The 21,046-nt window shown below is 43.7% G+C and overlaps 2 protein-coding genes across 2 annotated transcripts; one reads left to right on the top strand and one right to left on the bottom strand.

The window, feature by feature from the left end:
* The first annotated feature begins 881 nt into the window (after positions 1-881).
* LOC109760683 (uncharacterized) lies at positions 882-9,666 on the top strand. Its single transcript, XM_020319491.4, has 11 exons — positions 882-3,047; positions 3,375-3,485; positions 3,569-3,601; positions 4,444-4,612; positions 4,692-4,873; positions 8,188-8,324; positions 8,439-8,534; positions 8,791-8,860; positions 8,965-9,039; positions 9,123-9,168; positions 9,244-9,666. Exons 1-11 carry the CDS (start codon positions 1,842-1,844, stop codon positions 9,297-9,299), a joined length of 2,181 nt encoding a protein of 726 aa, XP_020175080.2. The 5' UTR covers positions 882-1,841; the 3' UTR covers positions 9,300-9,666.
* LOC109760685 (uncharacterized) lies at positions 5,249-7,429 on the bottom strand. The gene is made up of 4 exons (XM_045229984.2): positions 7,107-7,429; positions 6,865-7,003; positions 6,620-6,753; positions 5,249-6,479 (listed from the first exon to the last, which is right to left on the bottom strand). The coding sequence occupies exons 1-4, from the start codon at positions 7,304-7,306 to the stop codon at positions 5,633-5,635; spliced, it is 1,320 nt and encodes a 439-aa protein (XP_045085919.1). The 5' UTR covers positions 7,307-7,429; the 3' UTR covers positions 5,249-5,632.
* Positions 9,667-21,046: the final 11,380 nt, after the last annotated feature.

Here is a 21,046-nt window from a genome sequence, read left to right as displayed (position 1 = left end):
CTCTCCTAGGTGGAGTGGAAGAAAAGGACAAGAATTTCCAACACAGCAAGGAAAAGCTGTGTTTCTTGTCTTTCTCCTCTGATCTGTCTCTATAACTCCTGCTGTTGTCCTCCCTTTGGGCCTTAAACTGTGTATATGTTGAAAGAAAGTCATATCGCCCTTGGTCCTTCAGGTAACAACTTCCCTGATTCGTCTTCGATTCATTTGAGTCAATTTGCACTATACGTTTTGTTTATTTGAAAATTGCAACTTCTTAAGAACGAGATAACATGAGGTTAGTGCAAAAGGTATCAACCAGATATTTCATTCGAGATACCTGAGTTCTGATACTTCAATCAGATGGCATGAACAGATGGACTTAAGATGCGCTAATCCAATCCATCAATGATGTTACGTATGCATATACATTACCATGTACGGCATGAATTTTTGGTGATGATATAGTTGCATCCGAAGCCTGACAGTGCCAACCTAAACCTTCTTGTGTTAGCCTACTTTCAACTGTTGGCAGTACACTTCGTTGCTACCCTGGTCAATACAGGGCCTGGGTCAATACCATATTTCAAATCCCGCCAACTGTGTTCCAAGGAGTTGATGTGTCTGGAAAGGTTTCTCCAGGGCAGTACTTTTCATATGTCAGCTGCGACCTGAACTTGTTGATCTAGTTTTAGTTTGGCTTTGTTGCACCGGATGCTTGAATTGTTCTCTTATCACAAGATAGTGAACCGGCTACGGGATCGTATTGTCAGGCCCGCCAACTGTAGCAGTTCATTGGATGAGCCACAGTACCGTCAGCTATTGCCTGGAGGAGCTATGACCGTCGATCTGTGATCTGGCGGTCGCGAGGAGAACTTACCGCTTCGCCGTTAAAGTGTGACCACAGCCGTCGATCTTCATCTGGACGGCCAGAGTCGTCGCGTCCTACTTTTTAAAAGTTACCGCGCTGTCTTTTACCTGTCGAACATGTCGCTTTCTACTTTACCCTGAATTCTGCTTTATAAACCACCCTCCAGCTTGTGGAAAGGGGATCGGGATTATTCTGGGCTTGGCCCTTGTAGCCGCCGTGTTCCGGCTGGCGAAAACCCTAGCTATCTTGTTTCGGATCTGAGTGAATCAATCAGCAAATTCCCCACCAAATTGCTTGTTTTTCCTTCGATCGCTTGCAATTTCAGAGACAGCCACTACTAGGGCCTGTCACGTATGGAAAAGTATTTTCCATATCTAGGAGCCAGGGTTTTCAGCTTGTTCACACAAAGGCCATGATGACTTACCCTTTTTTTAAATAGTTTTCTATCCAGATATTCACTAGAATATATAATTTCTTTGATGTGTCATATGAAAAAAGTGAACTATTGCAATTTAGTACTGCCATACATCAAGAATTCCATGATAGAGCAACGGGAGAGTAAAACCTGCGGACACCAAACTAATACTGCTAAAGTTGACTAGTCTCTTGAGTCTGAATTAACATAACAGTGGGTCCATGTTACTATGTTAGCGGAATTTACATTTTGCGCCACACAGTAAGTTTTTGTTTTACTTATCATTCTAATGTTTTTGTCTTCTACAAGTTATGCTGGATTGCTGTCAAGCTAAATTATTTAGCAGAGTGCCTTATCACCATTGTAGTTGCATATTTGCATTGTGAACTAATTGCTGCTATGGTATTATCATGCAGTAGAAGACAGGCCAAAAGTTACTTTGGATTTGTTTGAAGTTCAAGCTAGGCCATAATTAATCTTGGTCGTTAGCAATTTAAGAAAGGGTCTAGTAATTTTTTGTTGATCTCACAGTAATGCAATTTTTCTGAACCGCAGGAACTTAGATTTGTGTGATCAAGTATGCTAGCTGCAGATAGCAATGCAGGGCACAATAGGCAGTCAACACGCCCCAAAAGTGGCTATGAACCTTCAGATACAGAAACTGAGTGGCATGATAGCCCTTGGAATGACGCAATATTGAAATCACAGCGGACTCGGTTGCCTAAAGATCCTGCTAGGGACCCCCAAGTTGGTACTAGAAGGCAAAATACATCTCCGAACCGTGTAAGAGATTATCCTGATGAGAAAACTTCAAGCTTGAGGAATAATCGTACTCCTCCCAGGGTCACCGAACAGAGACGCCATACTTCCCCATATGCTGGTGGAAACAATGAATCACGCAAGAAGAGCAGCCGGACACCTCCCAGATTTCGGCCTTCTATGGAAAAATTTAGTCGATCGTCGATCAAGGAGAGGATATCCCGTAGCCGGTCAATTTCTACACCGAAGCTACGACCTCATGAGAAGGAGCATCCTTCTAGAGTTCCTGCATTCCGTGGCACTCCTGTCTCAACACAGGTAGAAAGAGACTCAATTGATGTTATGAAAGGTGCTTCACATGCAGAAAATTGTTCCCCAGAGATCAATGAGTTAGTTGCAAATAGCAAGGGGCCTAGTTCCAAACATAATGAGTATACATGTACAAGCACAGAGTCTGCAGGTGACATTTTCTTCTCCCGTGACTGTAGGGCCCCGCTTGCGAAAACATTAGTAAAGAATAACAGTATTGACAAATCCTTCACCTCTGATTCAAACGTCGATGATGCTGATGTTACTCAAGCAAATAGCAATAATTTGGGCCGGACATCACAGTTTGTTTCAGTCAGGACTGGTTTTTCACGAACTACAAACACCATCTATGCTAATGGTCGGCACTCCCAAGTTAGCAGTGGCACCACTTTGAGTAGGCGGTTAAACAGTGACCGGTTTAGTGGGGACAGTGGAAAGTTCAGTGATTTCACTGGGAAACTAGTTGGAGGCGTCATGAAATTCACCTCTAGCAGGCAGAAGACCCAAAATGATGCTTGGTTTCCATGTGTGATTGGAAAGTCATGTCGTAAACCAGAACCGACAAACCACAAAACAAATGATGATTCTGAATCAACTTTTATTCGGAAGGCACTTGTTGTGGAGAAGATTAGACTTTTCTGGGCTGATAAATATCGTCCACGGACTTTGAATGGATTTACTTGTCACAGGGAGCAAGTTCAACAGCTTAAACAATTGGTAACAACTTCAAGCTCTTTCCTAACTACACAAGTTTTATTAAGCATAATTTCTAAATCTCAATGTAACTTTGTCATTAAACAAGAACTCACTTGGTTAATTTCTCAACCGGAGTACTTATGTTATGGTTCAAAAAAAAAAATTGAGCCAAAAGACTCCAGTTAATCTTAATTCATTCTACCGGCCAGTTACATTAAATCCAAAAATAGCTAATTTGTATAAATTTGCTTGGCAATTGCATGGCTACGCTAAAATCTATAGATAATTGTTCCAGTAGCTCAATGTTAGCTATCTAGACTTCTAAATGTGAGTTCCCGTTCTTGACAGATCTCGCCTGAGTTTTGCCCTCATATCATTCTCAAAGGGCCTCCAGGATCAGGAAAGAGATCATTATGCAGAGCAGTACTCACTGAGATCTTTGGTGATTCCTCTCTGAATGTACAACTTTAAACACTGCAATAAGCCATATTTATATACTACACATTATAGACCGCATTAACTATTTGTTGTTCCTTTTCCAGGTATCTCACTATTTGAAGAGTTGCAATGCCCAGGTTAGTCCTGTCATGGACAAGTAGATGTTATATAGTTGTTTTATGCACTTTAGGGTATTTGGACATCCCTTAACTTGAGCTCATTTTGATGCTGATGCAACATTCCTGCCAATTGCAACAATTGTATGCTGTAGTTTGCATAAAATCATGGCCTTCTTGTTTGAAGACAATGTAAAAGTTTAATTGTATCATTGAAGGAAGACGAAATTGCTTTACTTAGGTTCATGCAGTCTTGCTTGCTAGCTCATCGTTGTAGCTAAAGGATAGGGAAACAATTCACAAGGACCACTGCAAGTATTGAGCCAAAATAATATTACTTCTCAAATGAACTTTGTAAATTGTTAACTTTATATGTAATTTCGTGTCAAAGTGCATCTGTAAGTCCATAGAGATCTAGTTTGTGGTTCATGTCTTGTGTTGTTCAGCATTTTAAAAGAAATTAGGTAATTTCTGTAATGTTGATGTTTGCAGTCTCTTTTCTAATTCATCTCCCATACCAGGTTAGCATATTTGTTTTCTCTGAGACAATTGAAATTTGAACCATCATTTCATCCCAACAACTTTTGGAGTGGAATAAAAACATAAATTCTTCATTGCTCAACAGTCAACATTTAAATGCGTGCATACTGCTTACCATGTGGCACTACCATCTAATTATTATACACATTGATGCCCTCAGTTCGCAAGAAAAGGTTTTCCATAATATTACCTCCGTTCCAAAACAAATGTCGTGGTTTCACGACACTTATTTTGGAACGGAGGGAGTATATTAAAAGAACACCACATAAGGTAATTATGTTATAGGAATTTTAAGTGAGGATGGGTTCCCCTGATTTTGGCAGGGACCTGCATCTGCCCCCATTTTTGTCCCATTGTCATCAAGTGATCACCATGTCGAACTCAATATGAGGTCTCAATCCAAGAATGCCAGATATGCTTTGACAGCTCTGGCAAATGAAATGTCAAGTAAGCATAAAATCACTGAGATATCTGCAACAAAGAACTTCAAAGGTATCATCCTGTGCAGTGCTGTTTTTTTAATTCTCATTTCTTTTGAAAACTTCCTAACACGCTTATTTATCGATTCCAGTTATTGTTCTCTATGATGTTGACAAAGTTAGTGAGAATAATCAGCGTTTGATAAAATGGATAATCGATTCCTCCTCTGATTCATGCAAGATAATAATGACTTGCCAAGATGGGCCCCATCTTCTTGATTCTATTACAAACCGTTGTAAGCTTATTAGCATTGGTGTGCCAAATACACGTGAGGTGAGTTTTCTCCGGGTTTTTTTTTGTACTTCCATTCGAAGGATTGGGTGTGTATGCAGATTGCAGAACAAGTATCTAATGCATACATGAGATTTTACAGAATTCCAGTGATTACAATACACATTAGCTTCTTATCAACTAGCTAAGTCTCCAATTTAGAAACACAGAAATAAGATTGAACACTAACGCTGCAGTTTGTTCCGAGAACCATTAAGATTGGTGACTGCCGGGTCCCATATGTCATAACAAAATGGGTCTTCTGCTGGAGTGGATGACTTTTCTCTATTTATTAGAGGTTATTGCCAGTCTGCAAAGTGCCTCCAATAGCCACTCTTGTAAGACCGGGTACCAACAGTAAAACTACCATCCTTACTGTTGGTGCTTCAAACGTTCCATGAAAACCCACGGAAAGCATAATGTGGTGTCAAAAAATTACAGCCCAGTCTCAGAACCTCAACACAGTTAAAGAAAATAATGATTGCATTACAATCCAACCAAGATAATGAGCAGCTAAACAATGACATATTTTGATAGATATTAGTAGAACCCCAATAAATTATTTCTGATAAAACAACAAGAATACTTGTTCTTTTTTTGTGTGTGTGAACAATTCTGTCTCAAGAAAAGAGTACTGCGAGTCTCAACACCCAGTCTTGTACAAATCTGCCTACTGTATACGCCTGTCTCATCTCTGGGCTGTTATTTTGTGATACCATTTTACTACAACAAGATTTTGTACCTGATCAGTCCAGCAAAGCATTACAACTCAATGACAATAGGGGAATTTGTCAGATCAATAATCTTGGGGCAAATGCTGGCCACTTTGCTGCAATCTCTAGCAAACCGGGCGACTGGTGTAACCAAGTCTACCACATCAATTTCATGGAAGAAAAGATTACCATCGTCTGAACCTGCCTTCAACACTTGAGATGCTTCCCCTGTCACACAGTTTACTGATCTTCCAGCAACATCATCGCTGCACGAGCTCGAGGAACATCGAGGTGGTGTTCTAGACACGTGCAATTCTGATGTCTCGTGAATTCCGCCCCATTCCATGTAACCGAAGTCATCAGTGGGATATTCAACATCAGAGTCAGCAATTCTGGTTTCTTCTTCCACTGGCTGGGCCGCAGAGGATTCTGAAATTCTTGATCCACAGACCTCACTCCGTTCCATCGGAGCAAAAAACTCATCAGTGTCTGATTCACCGAAGTCATCAATGGTATATTCAATATCACAGTCAACAATTCTGGTTTCTTCTTCCACTGGTTGGGCTGCAGAGGATTCTGAAATTCTTGATGCAAAGACCTCACTCCGATCCATTGGAGCAAAAAACTCATCAGTGTCTGATTCACCGCCTACAATTCCGGTTTCCAAATCCAGTGTCTGCAAACCATGATCAGAAGCGTCGCCGCCAACAGCCGCATATGGTTCTTCTTCATCCTCTCTAGGCTCCATAATATCGTCCTCGGACGAAAGGCCCTCGACGTAGCACGGGAGATCCTCCATCGGGCTAACGACAGTCTTCATGTGGCAGGGGAGGGGCGGGCAGCCCGCGGTGAACTTGGTATTCTTGGTGGAGAAGAAGTTCACCGTGAGATTCAAGCTGGCAACACACACAGGCACAGGCATCAGAACAGCCGTTCACATCAGTATACTGTTACTAGTCAACTCTGGTCGGCCCCAAGAAAAGAAGAATCCATGGATGGAGCAGCTAGAGATAGGAGAAAGAGAGAGGAGCCTTACTTCTCCCATGAAGGGAGGTTGAGCATGGTGTAGGCGAGCTTGACCTTGTTGCCGATGCCGCCGAGCGACTTGAATTCGGCGGCGGCCTTGCGGACGGCCAGCGACTCGGTTGGGTGCTGCCACGCCCACTCGAACTGCAGGCCAAGAAACAGGGGCGGCCACGTTTAGCAGAAAGCAGAGGAGCGGCCGTTACCCGCCATCCAACGAAGCGGGTCTTTGAAGGGGAAGAAGGGTTGGTTAATTACCTGGAGGGCGGCGACGTTGGTGGGGAAGCCGTAGATGCAGAGCATCATCTCCCAGGGGCGGCCGCTCTTGGTCCGCCAGGCGCCGCATCGGAGCTCGCCGTTGTGCTGCCGGATCCGCCGCCGCGGGTTCACCGTGAACCTGCCACACAACCGTCAATCAATCAGGTGCAAGAAGCAAAGATGGGGTTTTTGATTGATGCGAGACGAGGTGGGGGGGGGGGGGGGGGGGGGGGGGGGGGTACCCAATGTACGTGCGGCTCTTGCTGCGCGGGCAGAGCGACCGGAGGAGGTAGCAGCAGAAGAAGCCGCCCCCGCCGCCGGCGGCTTTCTCAGGTCCATCTTTGGTTTCCTCATGTCCGTCGCCCGCCACGGCCGCCGCCTTCGCCGCGGGACGCGGCCTCCTCGTGCCCTTGGCCGCCGTTCCCCTTCTTGCCCTACCCATCTCTCTCTCTCTCTCTCTCTCTCTCTCTCAGCAGCCTGATGCGGATTTGGGCGAATTGGATGGGGGATTGCTCCGAGATGAAGGCCGCCTTTCCGATCCCGAGTGATGGATTAGAAGGCAACGGCTATTTTTCAATTGATGGATTTACACTTTTTTTTTGAGAGAGAGAAACCTCATGACCCAGTCGTCAGACGCGTAGCGCTCGGCTGGCTGCCGAATCCTCTTTGTGGGCTGGGCCTTTTCCTGGGCTTCGTCCCAGGCCTCCGTCAGGGGCGATGGTAGCAGTCTCTCTCTCGAGCCTCGATTCCTCGCTTGAGACGGCCGCCAGAAACCCGCGAGGAAGGAAGGAGAGGGTTCGAGCGAGAGAAAGGCGACCACGAAGGTGCGGGCGTGCTGTGCCAGTGTGCCCTGCCTGTGTGGGGTTTGGTGGAAGCAACACGTGAAAACAAATCGACTTCTGTCAATGGGGACCTACCTGGCAGCTACACAGCGGGCGGGCGGAGGGGCTCTGAGAGCAGTGGCGGAGCGTGAACCAAATGTAAGGAGGGGCCAAAACGAGTGTATGACATAGAAAAGGCTAGGGTGATCAGACATGCCGGAGGATTAGTAGAGCGATTAGTAAAAATATAATCATACTGTGTAAATTTTTCTCTAGCAAGGGGTGGCCAAGGCCCGGTATTGTCCCCACTACGCTCCGCCACTGTCTGAGAGTGTCCTGTATCCACCGGGATTGAGGTTCCGTTTTACCTTGATGAAATGAAAGACGGATGACTCACAAATATGATTGCAGTATCTGTCTTTCATTCCATCTTCCTGTCAATAAACGACTTCCATTTACGGATGCATTGCATTAGCTGACTTGCAAATTGAATACAAAACAGGTTGTGGAGGTTCTCAATCACATATCAAAAAGAGAGAGTTTCGATCTCCCCGCAAGTTTGGCTTACACCATTGCGACCCGATCCGCGCACAACTTGAGGGAGGCGATATTAGCTCTGGAGGCATGCAGAGCTAACAAGTATGCTTTGTAGTATTTGTCTCTTCTCAAGTCTTCTTATTTCCTTCGGTTTTGCATTATGATGATGATCCTAGCATGTGCTCTTCACGTCCATTTTTCCCTTTGATCGACCAGTTACCCCTTTGTTGATGGACAAGCTATACCGCTAGGATGGGATGGTGTTCTTGAGGAACTCGCAGCAGAAATTTTAGAAGATCCTTCTCCCAAAAGGTTTGCTCTTTGCTGGAGTAAAACAAAATTTAGACATGAATGTTTTCATTGTCCTTCCTCACTTCTCATTGGTTGTGAACATGTTATCATTATTATGCTTTAAGTACCACCAATATTTCACTTTATGAATTGCCACAGCTTTGATCAGTCACCAACTCATCATTGGTTTATTTATTTTACTAACACTGGAAAATGTTATTTAGCTGTGCCATTACATTTGCAGCCTTATTTGCTAACGCATCAAAGTATTACACAGGTTGTTTTTGGTACGAGGCAAGCTCCAAAAACTTTTGGTTGAATCCGTGCCTCCTAAACTTGTTCTCCAGGTACGAGTTATTCAGATTTAACCTCCAGGGTGCTACTACTAAATAACTCCACAGACATAACCGCGTGATTAAACTTCATTCTTGATTATTATCTTTCCCTGCAGAAACTTGTAGAGCTGTTCCTGAAGGGAATCCATGCTAACATAAAGAGGGATGTTTATTACTGGCACGCCTACTACGTAAGTTTCCTCGGGATATTTCTGTTTTAAATGCACTACCCCTGTGAGCTATGATAACCATGCACGACGATACTGAATTTCAGGATAAGAGGTTGCCGGCTGGAGCCAGTGCACTGCTGAAACTGGAAGGTAATTTGGCACTCATGCTATCATGTAAACTAAAACAGCCTGAGACCATGAAAGTTAATTGTTGGCTTTGTGCAGAATTTATCGCCAAGTTCATGAGCATCCACCGGAAGAGCTTGGCAGCCGATTCATGAAGACTCTACTGGACCAGCCGAGAAAAGTTGGCGTGTCCGCACGCAGTTCAGCTGAACCCTGCAGCCAGTATGTATTTGGTTCACCGGTCATGGAGCCTGCCGGCGTTCATAGTAGTAGTAGTATTTTGGAGTGGGGAAACGAGATGAAACGAAACGGGGACTGAAACCAATCCATTGTGCAGTAAGCCTATGCTATGTACAGTACTTGCATTTGGTCAGTGTCTGTACTCGACGAGTCTATTATGCATTTTCACATAGGCGGATTTGAAATGTGAAAGGAAATAGATCTTCACAGGTGTTTGAAGTTTGAGTATACGTGGAGTCGTTTGCTAGAGCATCTTCAAGGGCAATGGTCAAATTTGATGTCCCATATGTCCGCGGACACGGCAATAGTCAAATTTGGCACTCTGTATGTTCGTGGACAGCAGGTGTCGAGCCTCACCTGTATTCATCTAATCGTGTCGGTTGACGGTGTAGTTGCACTCCGGAGCCTCTCCCTCGGAGTCTTTAAACAAGGAAGATCATTGAAGCACATTGGTCCTTTTGAGACCATGCTATGTTAAAGAAAGAGTGTTAAATTCACAAGTCTTTGATGTAACTGCTTCAATAGTGTTGGTGGGCTCTTTGATGTGACCTTGGTATTGCCCTGACAAACCTACCAGATAATTCTTCTATTGTCAATGCATGCAGTCGGCACAACCAAGTATAATGTGAAAGCCTCTTGCTACTCTAATTACCAAAAGTTTGTATGTGTCTTTGACATTTCATTCTATCCACTACTCCGGTCCAAATACCTTCATCATGGTGATGACAAATCATATCATTGTGTCAATGCATGCGCTTTCTTGCATCCAAACATACATTTCTATACAAGGAAATAATGACAGTGCTCCGGTGCAATCCTAGTGTGAAGTATCCTTCATCGGTGTCAACTATCATAATGCTTCACAACCTCCATTATGCGCAAGACCAGACACTTGCACATCTGGTAGCGACGTCGAAAGAAGTCCTCATGATATAACGGGGGCTTTGAAGTAGTAGTTGTAGAGATCACATGGTCCTTTGTCCTATTCCTAGTAACAATTATCCTGCCAGACGTTGAACCTAGGAACGTGCTCCTCTTCCTTCTCCATTGCTTCGAGGGTGCTCATCATCATCATCACGTTGTAGGATGTTGTCCTTGGATGATGTTGATGATGACACTACGAGGTGATGACAAATAATCGAAGAACTCATTGTAATAAACTCATTATTTAGGGCAACAAACTCACAATGACTCCATCGCGTGTCCCCACAAATGTGCAAAAAAGGTCAAAAGAGTATTTCGTCGAGCATGTGGTGAATGAGGTGTATGGCGGCAGCAGTTGGGAGGACTAGGATGTACTGGGGTGGCATCCAAGGTGGCAACCATGTATGGGATTGCGACAACTTCGGAAGACGGTGCTCCGGGTGGGGATCAAACAGAGGACGTCGGCAGTGCTCCAGGTGGGGGCAGGACGAGGAGGGCGTGGCATGGACGATGACATAATAGATGAGAGGAGAAAGAGAGCAGGCCGGAGGGCAAGGAGGGGGACAAGAGCCGGATTGTTGTACCCTGACGGACGTGTTCGAATAACCTCATTTTCGCCGCACATATGATAGGGTTTAGATTGGTGCGGATAGTCCGCTCGGATTACGAGGAGATTCAAAGATTTTTTTCTTCGAGATGCTCAAACATGGTTGATATGCCTTTTTCCTTCTACTTTCTGTTTAGATAAAGCAGATCGTTAATTTTCTGGCCTGGCAGATATCCGAAGTTCCGATATTCTTTTGGAACACAAGTTAAACAGATTATTGCAGTAGGCAAAGTTGGGGTCAGTGCTTCCATCCCTGCTAGAGAAATTAGTAGGAGTGACAGACTGGTTGGTCGGTAGGATGCTAACAGAACTAAATTAGCTATGAAGAGGGTGGCAGAGAAAAACACTACCCAAGGTATTGATACCATGCCTGTCCCTATCATGCTTAACTTAGATAACACCATTCTTTCTGATATAACTGATAAATTAGGTGTTGCTTATTATAATAATGATGAACATGAGAAACTGATATGTGTGATAAATCTCTTGAAACTTCTAGGCTTTATTTGATAAATCTCAGTTAAATTGATAAAAGCATTATTAAACCTGAATGTAATAATGAAGAAAGTGTACTTGCTGAGTGTGATAGTGACAGTGGGATGATAGTGCCACTCATTTATATGCTATCTTGGAAAAGGCTAAGCTAATTAAATCATATGGGAAAATGTACAAGTTGTGCTCCCTAGTTTTGGGTTCAGGGGGCTAAAGGAAGGATAGGCCCCAAAAAACAATGGTTAATTATACCAGGTCTTTTCTAGAATTGCAGGGTCTGGAATCCCCTACAAAACAAAAGTTCTTGAAAGATTTTATTTCCGAACAAGGTTTCCAATTCATTTGTCTCATCGCGACAATGATAAAGTATTTTAATATACAATGGCAAAGGAGAATCTAAGACCCTAAAAAATTTCATCGGCAACACCTGGCTCCTACTAGTAGATCATGAGGAAATTTACAGGATGTTGATTAAGATATTTTTTTATGTAGTTGGTAGAGATTATGGTGATCATTACTTATGTTATTATGCATATCATGGGCAAAAAAACACAATGAGATGCTACTAGCAACAGTTTATGGTTCAGCACAACCTACAGGGAAGGGCCATTTCCTAGCTGCATTTGCACAATTGTGTAATAAAAGCAAAGGATCCTTCTTGCTAGGTGGTGATTTTAATATCATCAAGATATGTAGTGAGAAGAACAACCCCTATTTTTATCTAGATGGAGATATACTTTTGTAAGTGCATCTAGTGCCCCTTAGTGATTTTGGTGTATTGAAGACTTATAGGTTAAGGGACTAATGTGTTTGTGAGTGTACACAGGTTTTATAAGTCTATGAGGAGTTTGATATTTACGATGAAAGTCGAACCCTAAAAATGAATGTCTTCAGTTGAAGACTTTGGTTTTCTTGAAGACTTTGAAAATGAGGAAATGGGTGTGACCTTGAAGACTTCGATATTGATGCGAGGATTATGAAGCGTGAAGACTTTTGTTTTCGTAGTTTTATTTTCTCTTTCTTGAGTCATAGGAAACACCATACTGTTAAAGGGGGTCGAGGTAAAACTAAGGAAACACTTTCCAAGTGATGCTCATCTCAAAATCCTACATATACCCAATCCTTTCGAGTGAAGCCATTGGAAACCTCATACAGTTTAGTTAATTTCTTCGGTGACAAAGACGACGATCTTCTGTTCTCTGAGGAATTGGTTCTGACTGAGGAGTTAGTAATTCGCCAGTGCGGATTGCCTACAAGTGAGGAACATGATAGCCCTGAGGAATTTGAGAGCTCAAATTTCCGACCGTTGCTGTGCTACGCGCCAGCTGTCCAAAATATCCTATCCACCTAACGGTCATATCATTGAAGGACATTTATGTCTTATCATGTCGGGCTGCTCCCTGGCTATAAATAGCTGCCCCCTACAACCACTAGCTGGTTGGCTGCTCTGGGAGAAACTGACACTTGTCATTTAGAGCATCCCATCCTCCGAGGACTTTGAGCGAAAATATCAAGTGGGGAAAACCCAAACCCAAACACCTACAACCCAAAGTGATTGAGCATCACTGAAGAGATTGCTCCTGTGTGGAACAGACGCTTGTTACCTTTGAGGACTGTGCATCCTCCAGACGGTTAGGCATCATGGTCTAGAGCATCCAAGAGGAATTGTGGATCGCCGAGTGATCGAGTCTGTGAAGGTTTGGAAGTCACCTGAAGACTTACCACGAGTGATTGGGCGAGGTCTGTGTGACTTTAGCTCAAGGAGAATACGGCGAGGACTGTGTGTCCTCAGGTTTAAATACCTAGCCGCTCCAACCAGACGCACAACTGTCACAACAGTTGGAAATGGTCTACCAAATCATCGTCTTCACCAAGCTACTGGTTCTATTTCCTCAACTCATTCGTTTCCTCATTCATGTGTTGATGTACTTGATCGTTACTGTTTGAAGACTTTGACTGAAGACTTTCTCAATTTCCTCAAATCCTAATTCTTCAGTCATCTTGTCTTCAGCCTACTTATCCTATTTTCACGCTACCTGTGCTCAATGTATGTTTCATTTCATCATGAAGACTATGCTACTGCTTTGTTATGCATGCACCTGAGTACTTATTCCGCTGCTTGTAGTCCGTTGCTTAGGAATTTCCTCAAGTAGTATTTCCTCAATGACGAATTCATAAAAATCGCCTATTCACCCCCCCTCTAGTCGATATAACACACTTTCAACTTTCAATTCCATTATTAAGGTTAATGGTTTGAAATAATAAGCTTTGCACAACAGATTGTATACCTAGCCTAATAAGTTGGAGGAGCCACCATTGACAAACTAGATAGAATTTTAGTTTCCTCAAATTGGGATTCTTCTTTTCCTCTTGCAAATATAGTGGGACTAAAGAAAGACCTCTTTGATCATGTTCCATTACATCTTTCAACTAGGACCCCTCCTGCTCATAACAACTTATTTAGATATGAGAATTGTTGGGTAGAGAGAGAAAGTTTCCATGAAGTGGTTATGAAAAGTTGGTATGTTGGCATCTTCTGCAAACATGACATTGATCTCTGGCAAAAAAAACTAGAGGGTTGGGAGGGAATTTAAAAGGTTGGCATTTTAACTTGGAATGTGTGTATAGACATTAGAGAAAAGTTGTTAATTAAAAAAGATGAATTGGTTAAGAAGTGTGAGATCTCTTGTCTTACTATTGGAGAGAGACAACTCAAAATGACTTATGAATCCAATCTTGATAAATTGTTCATAGATGAGGAGATGAAATGGAGATAGATATCAAAGGAGAAAGGTTTCAAAGAAGGGGATGGGAATACCATTGATACGTCTCCAACGTATCTATAATTTTTGATTGTTCCATGCTATATTATATTCTGTTTTGGATGTTTAATGGGCTTTATTATACACTTTTATATTATTTTTGGGACTAACCTATTAACCAGAGGCCCAGCCCAAATTGCTGTTTTTTTGCCTATTTCAATGTTTCGCAGAAAAAGAATATCAAACGGAGTCCAAACGGAATGTGAAAGTGCGTTATATCGACTAGAGGGGGGGTGAATAGGCGATTTTTATGAATTCTTCACTGAGGAATTTGCCGGTGAGGAAATTCCTTAGCGAAGAACTACTTGCAGCGGAATAAGTACTCAAAAGTAAGCATAACAGAATACAAGCATGGTCATCATGATAAAATGAAGACAAGCACAGAGTACAGAAAGCGTAATCACAAGATAGCACGGGATGAAGACAAACAGACTGAGGAAATTGAACTAAGGAAATTGAGAAAGTCTTTAGTCAAAGTCTTCAAACACAGATATGACAAGCACGCAACACAGTAATGAGGAAATGAAAGAGTTGAGGAAATAGAACCAGTAGGCTTGGTGAAGACAATGATTTGGTAGACCAGTTCCAACTGCTGTCTCAGTTGTACATGTGGTTGGAGCGGCTAGGTATTTAAACCTAAGGACACACAGTCCCGGACACACAGTCCTCACCGCATTCTTCTTGAGCTAAGGTCACACAGACCTCGCCCAATCACTCGTGGTAAGTCTTCAGGTGACTTCCGAACCTTCACAAACTCGGTCACTCGGCGATCCATAATTCCTCTTGGATGCTCTAGACCATGACGCCTAACCGTCTGGAAGAAGCACAGTCTTCAAAGGTAACAAGCGTCGGATCCACGCAGGATCAATCTCTTCAGTGATGCTCAATCACTTTGGGTTTGTAGGTGTTTGGGTTTGGGTTTTTCCTCACTTGATGATTTTCGCTCAAAGTCCTCGGAGGATGGGATGCTCTCAAATGACAAGTGTCAGTTTCTCCTGGAGCAGCCAACCAGCTAGTGATTGTAGGGGGCGGCTATTTATAGCCTAGGGAGCAGCCTGACATGATAAGACATAAATGCCCTTCAATGATATGACCGTTAGGTGGGTAGATATTTTGGGACAGCTGGCGCATAGCACAGCAACGGTCGGAAATTTGAGTACCAAATTCCTCAGGGCTATCATGTTCCTCACTGTGTAGGCAATCCGCACTGGCAAATTCCTAACTCCTCAGTCTGAACAAATTCCTCAGAGACCAGAAGAAATTCGTCTCTGTCACTGAAAAATATGACTGAACTGTATGAGATTTCCAATGGCTTCACTCAAAGGGATTGGTAGGTGTAGGATTTTGAGTTGAGCATCACTTGGAAATTTTTCCTTAGTATTTCCTCGACCCCCTTTAACAGTACGGTGTTTCCTATGACTCAAGAAAGAGAAAATGAAACTACGAAAACAAAAGTCTTCACGCTTCATGTTCCTCAAATGAATACAAAGTCTTCAAGGTCACACCAATTTCTTCACTTTCAAAGTCTTCAGAAAGTCTTCAGAAGTCCAAAGTCTTCAGTCGAAGAACTTCATTTTTAGGGTCGACTTTCTCAATAAATATCAAACTCCTCATAGACTTATAGACCTGTGTACACTTATAAACACATTAGTCCCTTAACCTATAAGTCTTCAATACACCAAAATCACTAAGGGGCACTAGATGCACTTACAATCCCCCCTTTTTGGTGATTGATGACAATATAGGTTAAGTTTTCAACGGGGATAAACATATGAAGTGTAAATACTGATATTGAGGAATTTGATTGCAAGATATAGAAGAACTCCCCCTGAAGATGTGCATAGTGAGGAATTTGCTTTTGAAGCAATGCACACTTGAAGAGTAGAATCATGGAGAACTCCCCCTATATCTTGTAATTCATACATGCATTTGACATATAATATGAAGAATTTGAAATGCATGATGAAATATGGTGACTGATGTAATTCAGCATGCGTGCATTAACATTAATGAGGAATAAGCATGCAGAAAAACACAGCAAAAGTATCAGGCCACCATAGAGTTTAAGTTTACAACTCGATCCAGCAAAGTTTCAGAAGAACGAGAGTTGTAACTTAGCAAAAAAACGCCCATATATGATAGACCCGCTTGAAGACTAACTCAAATTTCTCCCCCTTTATCATCGGATGACCAAAAGGATCAAAAATGAGGACTAACGCCCCTGAAGAATATCAAGTTGATGAAGGAGCGCCAGCGTTGTTGGGGTCGTTTGTTGATGTAGGGCCTGCCGCAGTGTCGTCCAAGTCTTCATGCTCATCGATGTCGCGTGATGAAGAATAGGAGCTGGCCACCAAGGAAGGAACCTTGACCTTCTTGTATTTCTTCGGTGGAGGTGCAGACCAGTCAAAGTCCTCCTTGAGACCCATGTTCTTTAGATCTTCTTCATTGTAGATGTGAGACAGAACAACCCAGGTGCGACCGAAGACTTCATGGAGGTAGTAATGGTTTTTCTTCGCTGCATTATGTGTAGCAGTCATGTTGTGAAGAATTGAACCAAACTGACGCTTAACCCATTTATGGTTTCGATCCACCTTCTGGTGAAGACTTAGCAGAAGCTCACGGTCAGTCATCACACGAGGAGCAGTAGCTTGAGGATTTGGCTTGGAGGCATGGGCAGCAGAATCATGAGTGGCATAGTCATCATTGGTGGAATAAGACGCAGCCTTGCGAAATTGACCATCCAATGGACGAATGCCTTCATCAATAACAGCTGGTGCCTTGCCCTTTTCGTCAGCTGAGGAATAGGTCCGCTTGAGGACTTCAATCGGGGGCAAGTAGCTGAGGTGATTCTGAAAATCAGCCTTGTAGTTGAGTGAAGACCTTGTTCTGAGGAATCTCATAATCCACGGTGCATAAGGCTTCAGCTCAAACAGTGAAAGAGCAACATTTGCCAGAGTCCTCATGAAGAAATCGTGATAGTTGACAGGAATGCCATGAATGATGTTGAATACCAGATTCTTCATGATGCCAACAATTTCCTCATCAGATGAGTCATGGCCTTTGATTGGGCTCATAGTCTTTGTCAGAATGTGATAGACTGTCCTTGGTACATACTGCAATTCCTTCACGAGGAATTTTGTCCTTGAGGCTTGACCGGGTTTCAATGGCTTCATCAGCACTTGCATATAGTGATTAGTAAGCTCAGGCTCTTGGTACATGCAACGAGCTCCTTCAGGTGGAGGACTGATGGGCAGGGCGTGAAGTAATTCAGAGGCCGGTGCTTTGTAGTGAGTGTTTTCGGTCATCCAGTCCAAAACCCAGGAGTTCACATCGTCAGCATCTCCTGTGATGTGCAGTGTTGCATAGAATTGAAGAATGAGTTCTTCATTCCAATCAACTATGTCTGTGCAAAAGTTGAGGAGGCCTGTGTCATCAAGCACACTGAGGACAGGTGTGAAGCATGGCAGTGATTCCATGTCCACATGAGGAATATGCTCGTGGTCGAAGACTTTGTCCTTGTTGAAGAGCAGTGAAGAATAGAAGTTTGCCTGGCTGGCGGTCCAGAAGCGCTTCCTTCTAAGACGAGCAGAATCATAGGGATTGTAGTCTGTGAAGAACACGTGCTCGCCGAAGAAATCATCAGCCTTGAATTTCTGCTTCTTTGAGAATGGATCCTTTGGCTTGGGCTGAGGAGTGTCAGTCAATTGCATTATCACCTCAGGAATCGCAATCTCAGGTTCTTCAGGCTGAGGAATTTCAGCTGCTACTCCAGTGACAGCCTGGGTCTTCAATTCTTCATTTAAATTTTCTTCAGCACTAGTGGCTGGAATTTCTTCATGGACAGACGGTGTGGCATGTGGTTCATCAGATCCCATTTGAACTGTGGTTGCTGGGGACTGAGGAATTTGTTGCAATGGTGTGACGAGTGGAGAGTTGGGGTGCTGACTTTCCCAAAAGTCATCATTTAGCACAGGTGTGGTACAGCCAATGTCCACATCTTCATCTTCCATTTCTTCAACGCCGGCCTCTTCAGCAGTAAACTGAGGCATAGGCGAGGAAACAACAGGAGTTGAAGGGATTTCATCCACTTCAATTTCTTCATCCATCTGCTCTGACGAAGCAGCAGAAGGATTTTCTTCATCGGATTTGCTAGGAATCACATATTCTTCATCACAAGGAACAAGGTCCTTTGATGGCATGGTTGAGATAGGAACAACATCAATGGGGTTTGCAAACGAGCTGGTCAAAGACTTCATCTTCTTCGGAGCTGAAGAATCTGATGAAGTAGATGCCTTCCTTTTCTTCACTGCTGCACGCTCTGCAGCCTTGGTCTTCTTTGCATCTGATGCAGATGGAAGGATTGGAGTTGGTGTAGGTGCAGGAGGAGCAGAGGAATGTGGTTGATTTTCTTCAGGCACAACTGATGCAGTTGCCCCGACCTCTTCATTTTCTTCAGGCGCACCACTAGTGGATGCCCTGGCAATTTCATCAGCGGCTGGAATGCAGTCATCAGCCCTGGAACTCATATTTTCTTCAGCAGCCTGAATGTCATCAGCGGTGCTGGCATGTTCTTCAGTCGGCTGAGCAGATGCTTCAGCCTGAGGAATTTCTGGTTGCGATGGAGCTGCAACCTTTGAAGTGAATTTCTCAGTCAGTTTTACAAACCTGACCTTGGCTCCTTGCCAATCAGGATAGTAAGCATTGAAATCATCGCCGAGGACTTTGATTTCAGAGTGGATCTTCACAAGTTCGTCATTTGTCATAGAGACAACGTTTTTCTTCAGGAAGTTCTCCTTCCTGTATTGTGCTTTCTTGATCTGCCTGACCTTCTCATATTTCCATTTTTCTTCTTGGATGAAGGCAGTCAGCATATGACTTTGGCCAGGAGTCAACTTGAAATCATGCATAGGAGTGTTTGGGTCCTTGTGCCAGAGATCAATGTAGTCGAGGATCAACTTCGGATCCAAAAGCAGAGGCACATTTGTGCCCTTGGCTCTAGCGGCCCTGACTTGCCTATCTCTGATGATTTCAGCAAGTTCCTCATCATCAGCTTCATCTTCATCAGACGACACTTGGAAGGCGACCTGCTTCTTGTGAGGACTTGATCGAGAACCCCGTCCAACAGTGGTCTTTGTCTTCAGCAGAGAAGGTCCCGTTGAAGAATTTGGTGCAGCTGAGGAACTAGCAGAAGCTCATGAGGCAATAGAGATTCCTGTTGTCCTTTGGCATGTGGCAAGATGCACAGGTGCAGAGGATCTGGTCGGAGCAGCTGAGGACCTTGGCGGAGGAGCTGAGGATTTGGAAGGAGCAGGAGCAGCATGAGGAATTGGCCGTGAGGGGTTTGAGGATTCTGGTCGTGAGGGCATAGCTGAGGAACTTGGCCTTGAGGGCATTGAAGGTGAAGCACTTGGCTTGTGCGCAGGCTTCTTTGACATGGCCTTCTTAGGCTTGACAGAGGCCTCAGCGGCAGCAGAGTCTTTGTTGAATTTCCTCACTGCTTCTCTGGCTTGTCTAGCCAACTTGGCCTGGCGCTTGGCCCATTCATCAGGATAATCCTCACCGCGCTTGAGGCTGGTGGGATCAGCTATTTGGCTAGGTGCTAATGGAGGTCTTGGGCATGGAAGATTGAGTGCGAATTTCTTCATGTATTTGGGAGTAACATATCTGTACTCCCTCCACTCTCTTGCCCATCTCCTTTCTATTCTCTGTATGCGCACCTTGCGCTGATTCTTGTTCTCCTTACCAAACTTGGCCTCATCAGGAGTGCAATAGTCTTTGTATATATCATCAGGGATCTCAAAGGCAGTGTTGACTTCAGGTCTCTTTCCTCCTTTCTGTGGCTTCTTACCGTCAGCCATTTTCTTCAGTTGAGGAATTTGAACAATTGAATTCTCTAAAGAAGTATGCAACTTTTCTTTGAGGTACGCTGCAAATGAGTTAAGTTGATGAGAACCTAGTGATTCAGCAGTGGACATGAGTACCTGTGAACAGAGTATAGTTGCGAGGAATTTGGAGAGGTCATATGCGTTCTCAAAAGGTTTTGTAAAAAGAACAAGTTTGAGGAATTTGACCAGATGAGTCTTGAAGAATTTCACTAAGCATTCTTTGTCTTAGGTTCCAGAGTTGTACAGATCAGAAATCCACACAATTGAGGAATCTTGAAGAAAAATATAGCTTAGTGAAATAGAGCAAGAGCAGGTGACATGTGAGGTGTTTTAGTGTGTGAGAATCTGAAGAATAAACACCTTTGAAGATTTTTGTAGAAGTCATTTGAATCAAAGAGGGCAGTAAAAGTAACTTTTAATTACCCTGAACGAAGAACACGACGAACTGGGATGTGGAGATGTGAAGTTCTTCAGTGCAGATCTTCCACGCCCTAACTTGGCGGAGGAAGACGGCTATGGCGGCGGCGGAGTGAAGATTTCCGCGGCCGGCGCAAGTACGACGTCGACGAGGTCGAGGCAGTGGAGCTCTTCCTCACCGGCGACGATGAAGTAGCGGCGGCGCTAGGGTTTGAGAAGCTCGAGCAGGAGAGAGAGGTCGAGCGGAGTAAAGGAAGTGAGGAAGGGGAGGGGGATATTTATAGCCACGATGAAAAACTGTTCGCCCGAAGATTTTGGACGAACGTGCCCCTGACCCTTCTCATTCGCTTGACATGTGTCACCCACGTACTGAGAAGTGGAGATCGTGTGAGATCGTGGGTGAATAGATAAGTGTTTTCGTGGGATTCGGAACGGTTTGAGCGGCAATACCGAAAATTTTGGATAAGATAAGTTTTAACATTCCGTTCACAAATTCTTCAGCTGATTTTGAACGA

This window comes from Aegilops tauschii, chromosome 6 (genome assembly GCF_002575655.3).
Source record: "Aegilops tauschii subsp. strangulata cultivar AL8/78 chromosome 6, Aet v6.0, whole genome shotgun sequence".
Classification (NCBI taxonomy): domain Eukaryota; kingdom Viridiplantae; phylum Streptophyta; class Magnoliopsida; order Poales; family Poaceae; genus Aegilops; species Aegilops tauschii.
The sequence above is the reverse complement of the archived record's forward strand: the minus strand, read 5'-3'. Positions and strand labels throughout refer to the sequence as shown.

Bases quoted from the DNA above. Each gene is read 5' to 3' on its own strand.
- LOC109760683 (XM_020319491.4), top strand. From the start codon at position 1,842: ATGCTAGCTGCAGATAGCAATGCAGGGCACAATAGGCAGTCAACACGC. The intron at 3,048-3,374 runs GTAACAACTTCA...CGTTCTTGACAG, and splicing joins TTCAACAGCTTAAACAATTG to ATCTCGCCTGAGTTTTGCCC. The intron at 3,602-4,443 runs GTTAGTCCTGTC...TGATTTTGGCAG, and splicing joins TGAAGAGTTGCAATGCCCAG to GGACCTGCATCTGCCCCCAT.
- LOC109760685 (XM_045229984.2), bottom strand. From the start codon at position 7,306: ATGGGTAGGGCAAGAAGGGGAACGGCGGCCAAGGGCACGAGGAGGCCG. The intron at 7,004-7,106 runs GTACCCCCCCCC...GTTGTGTGGCAG, and splicing joins AAGAGCCGCACGTACATTGG to GTTCACGGTGAACCCGCGGC. The intron at 6,480-6,619 runs GTAAGGCTCCTC...GTGTGTTGCCAG, and splicing joins AACCTCCCTTCATGGGAGAA to CTTGAATCTCACGGTGAACT.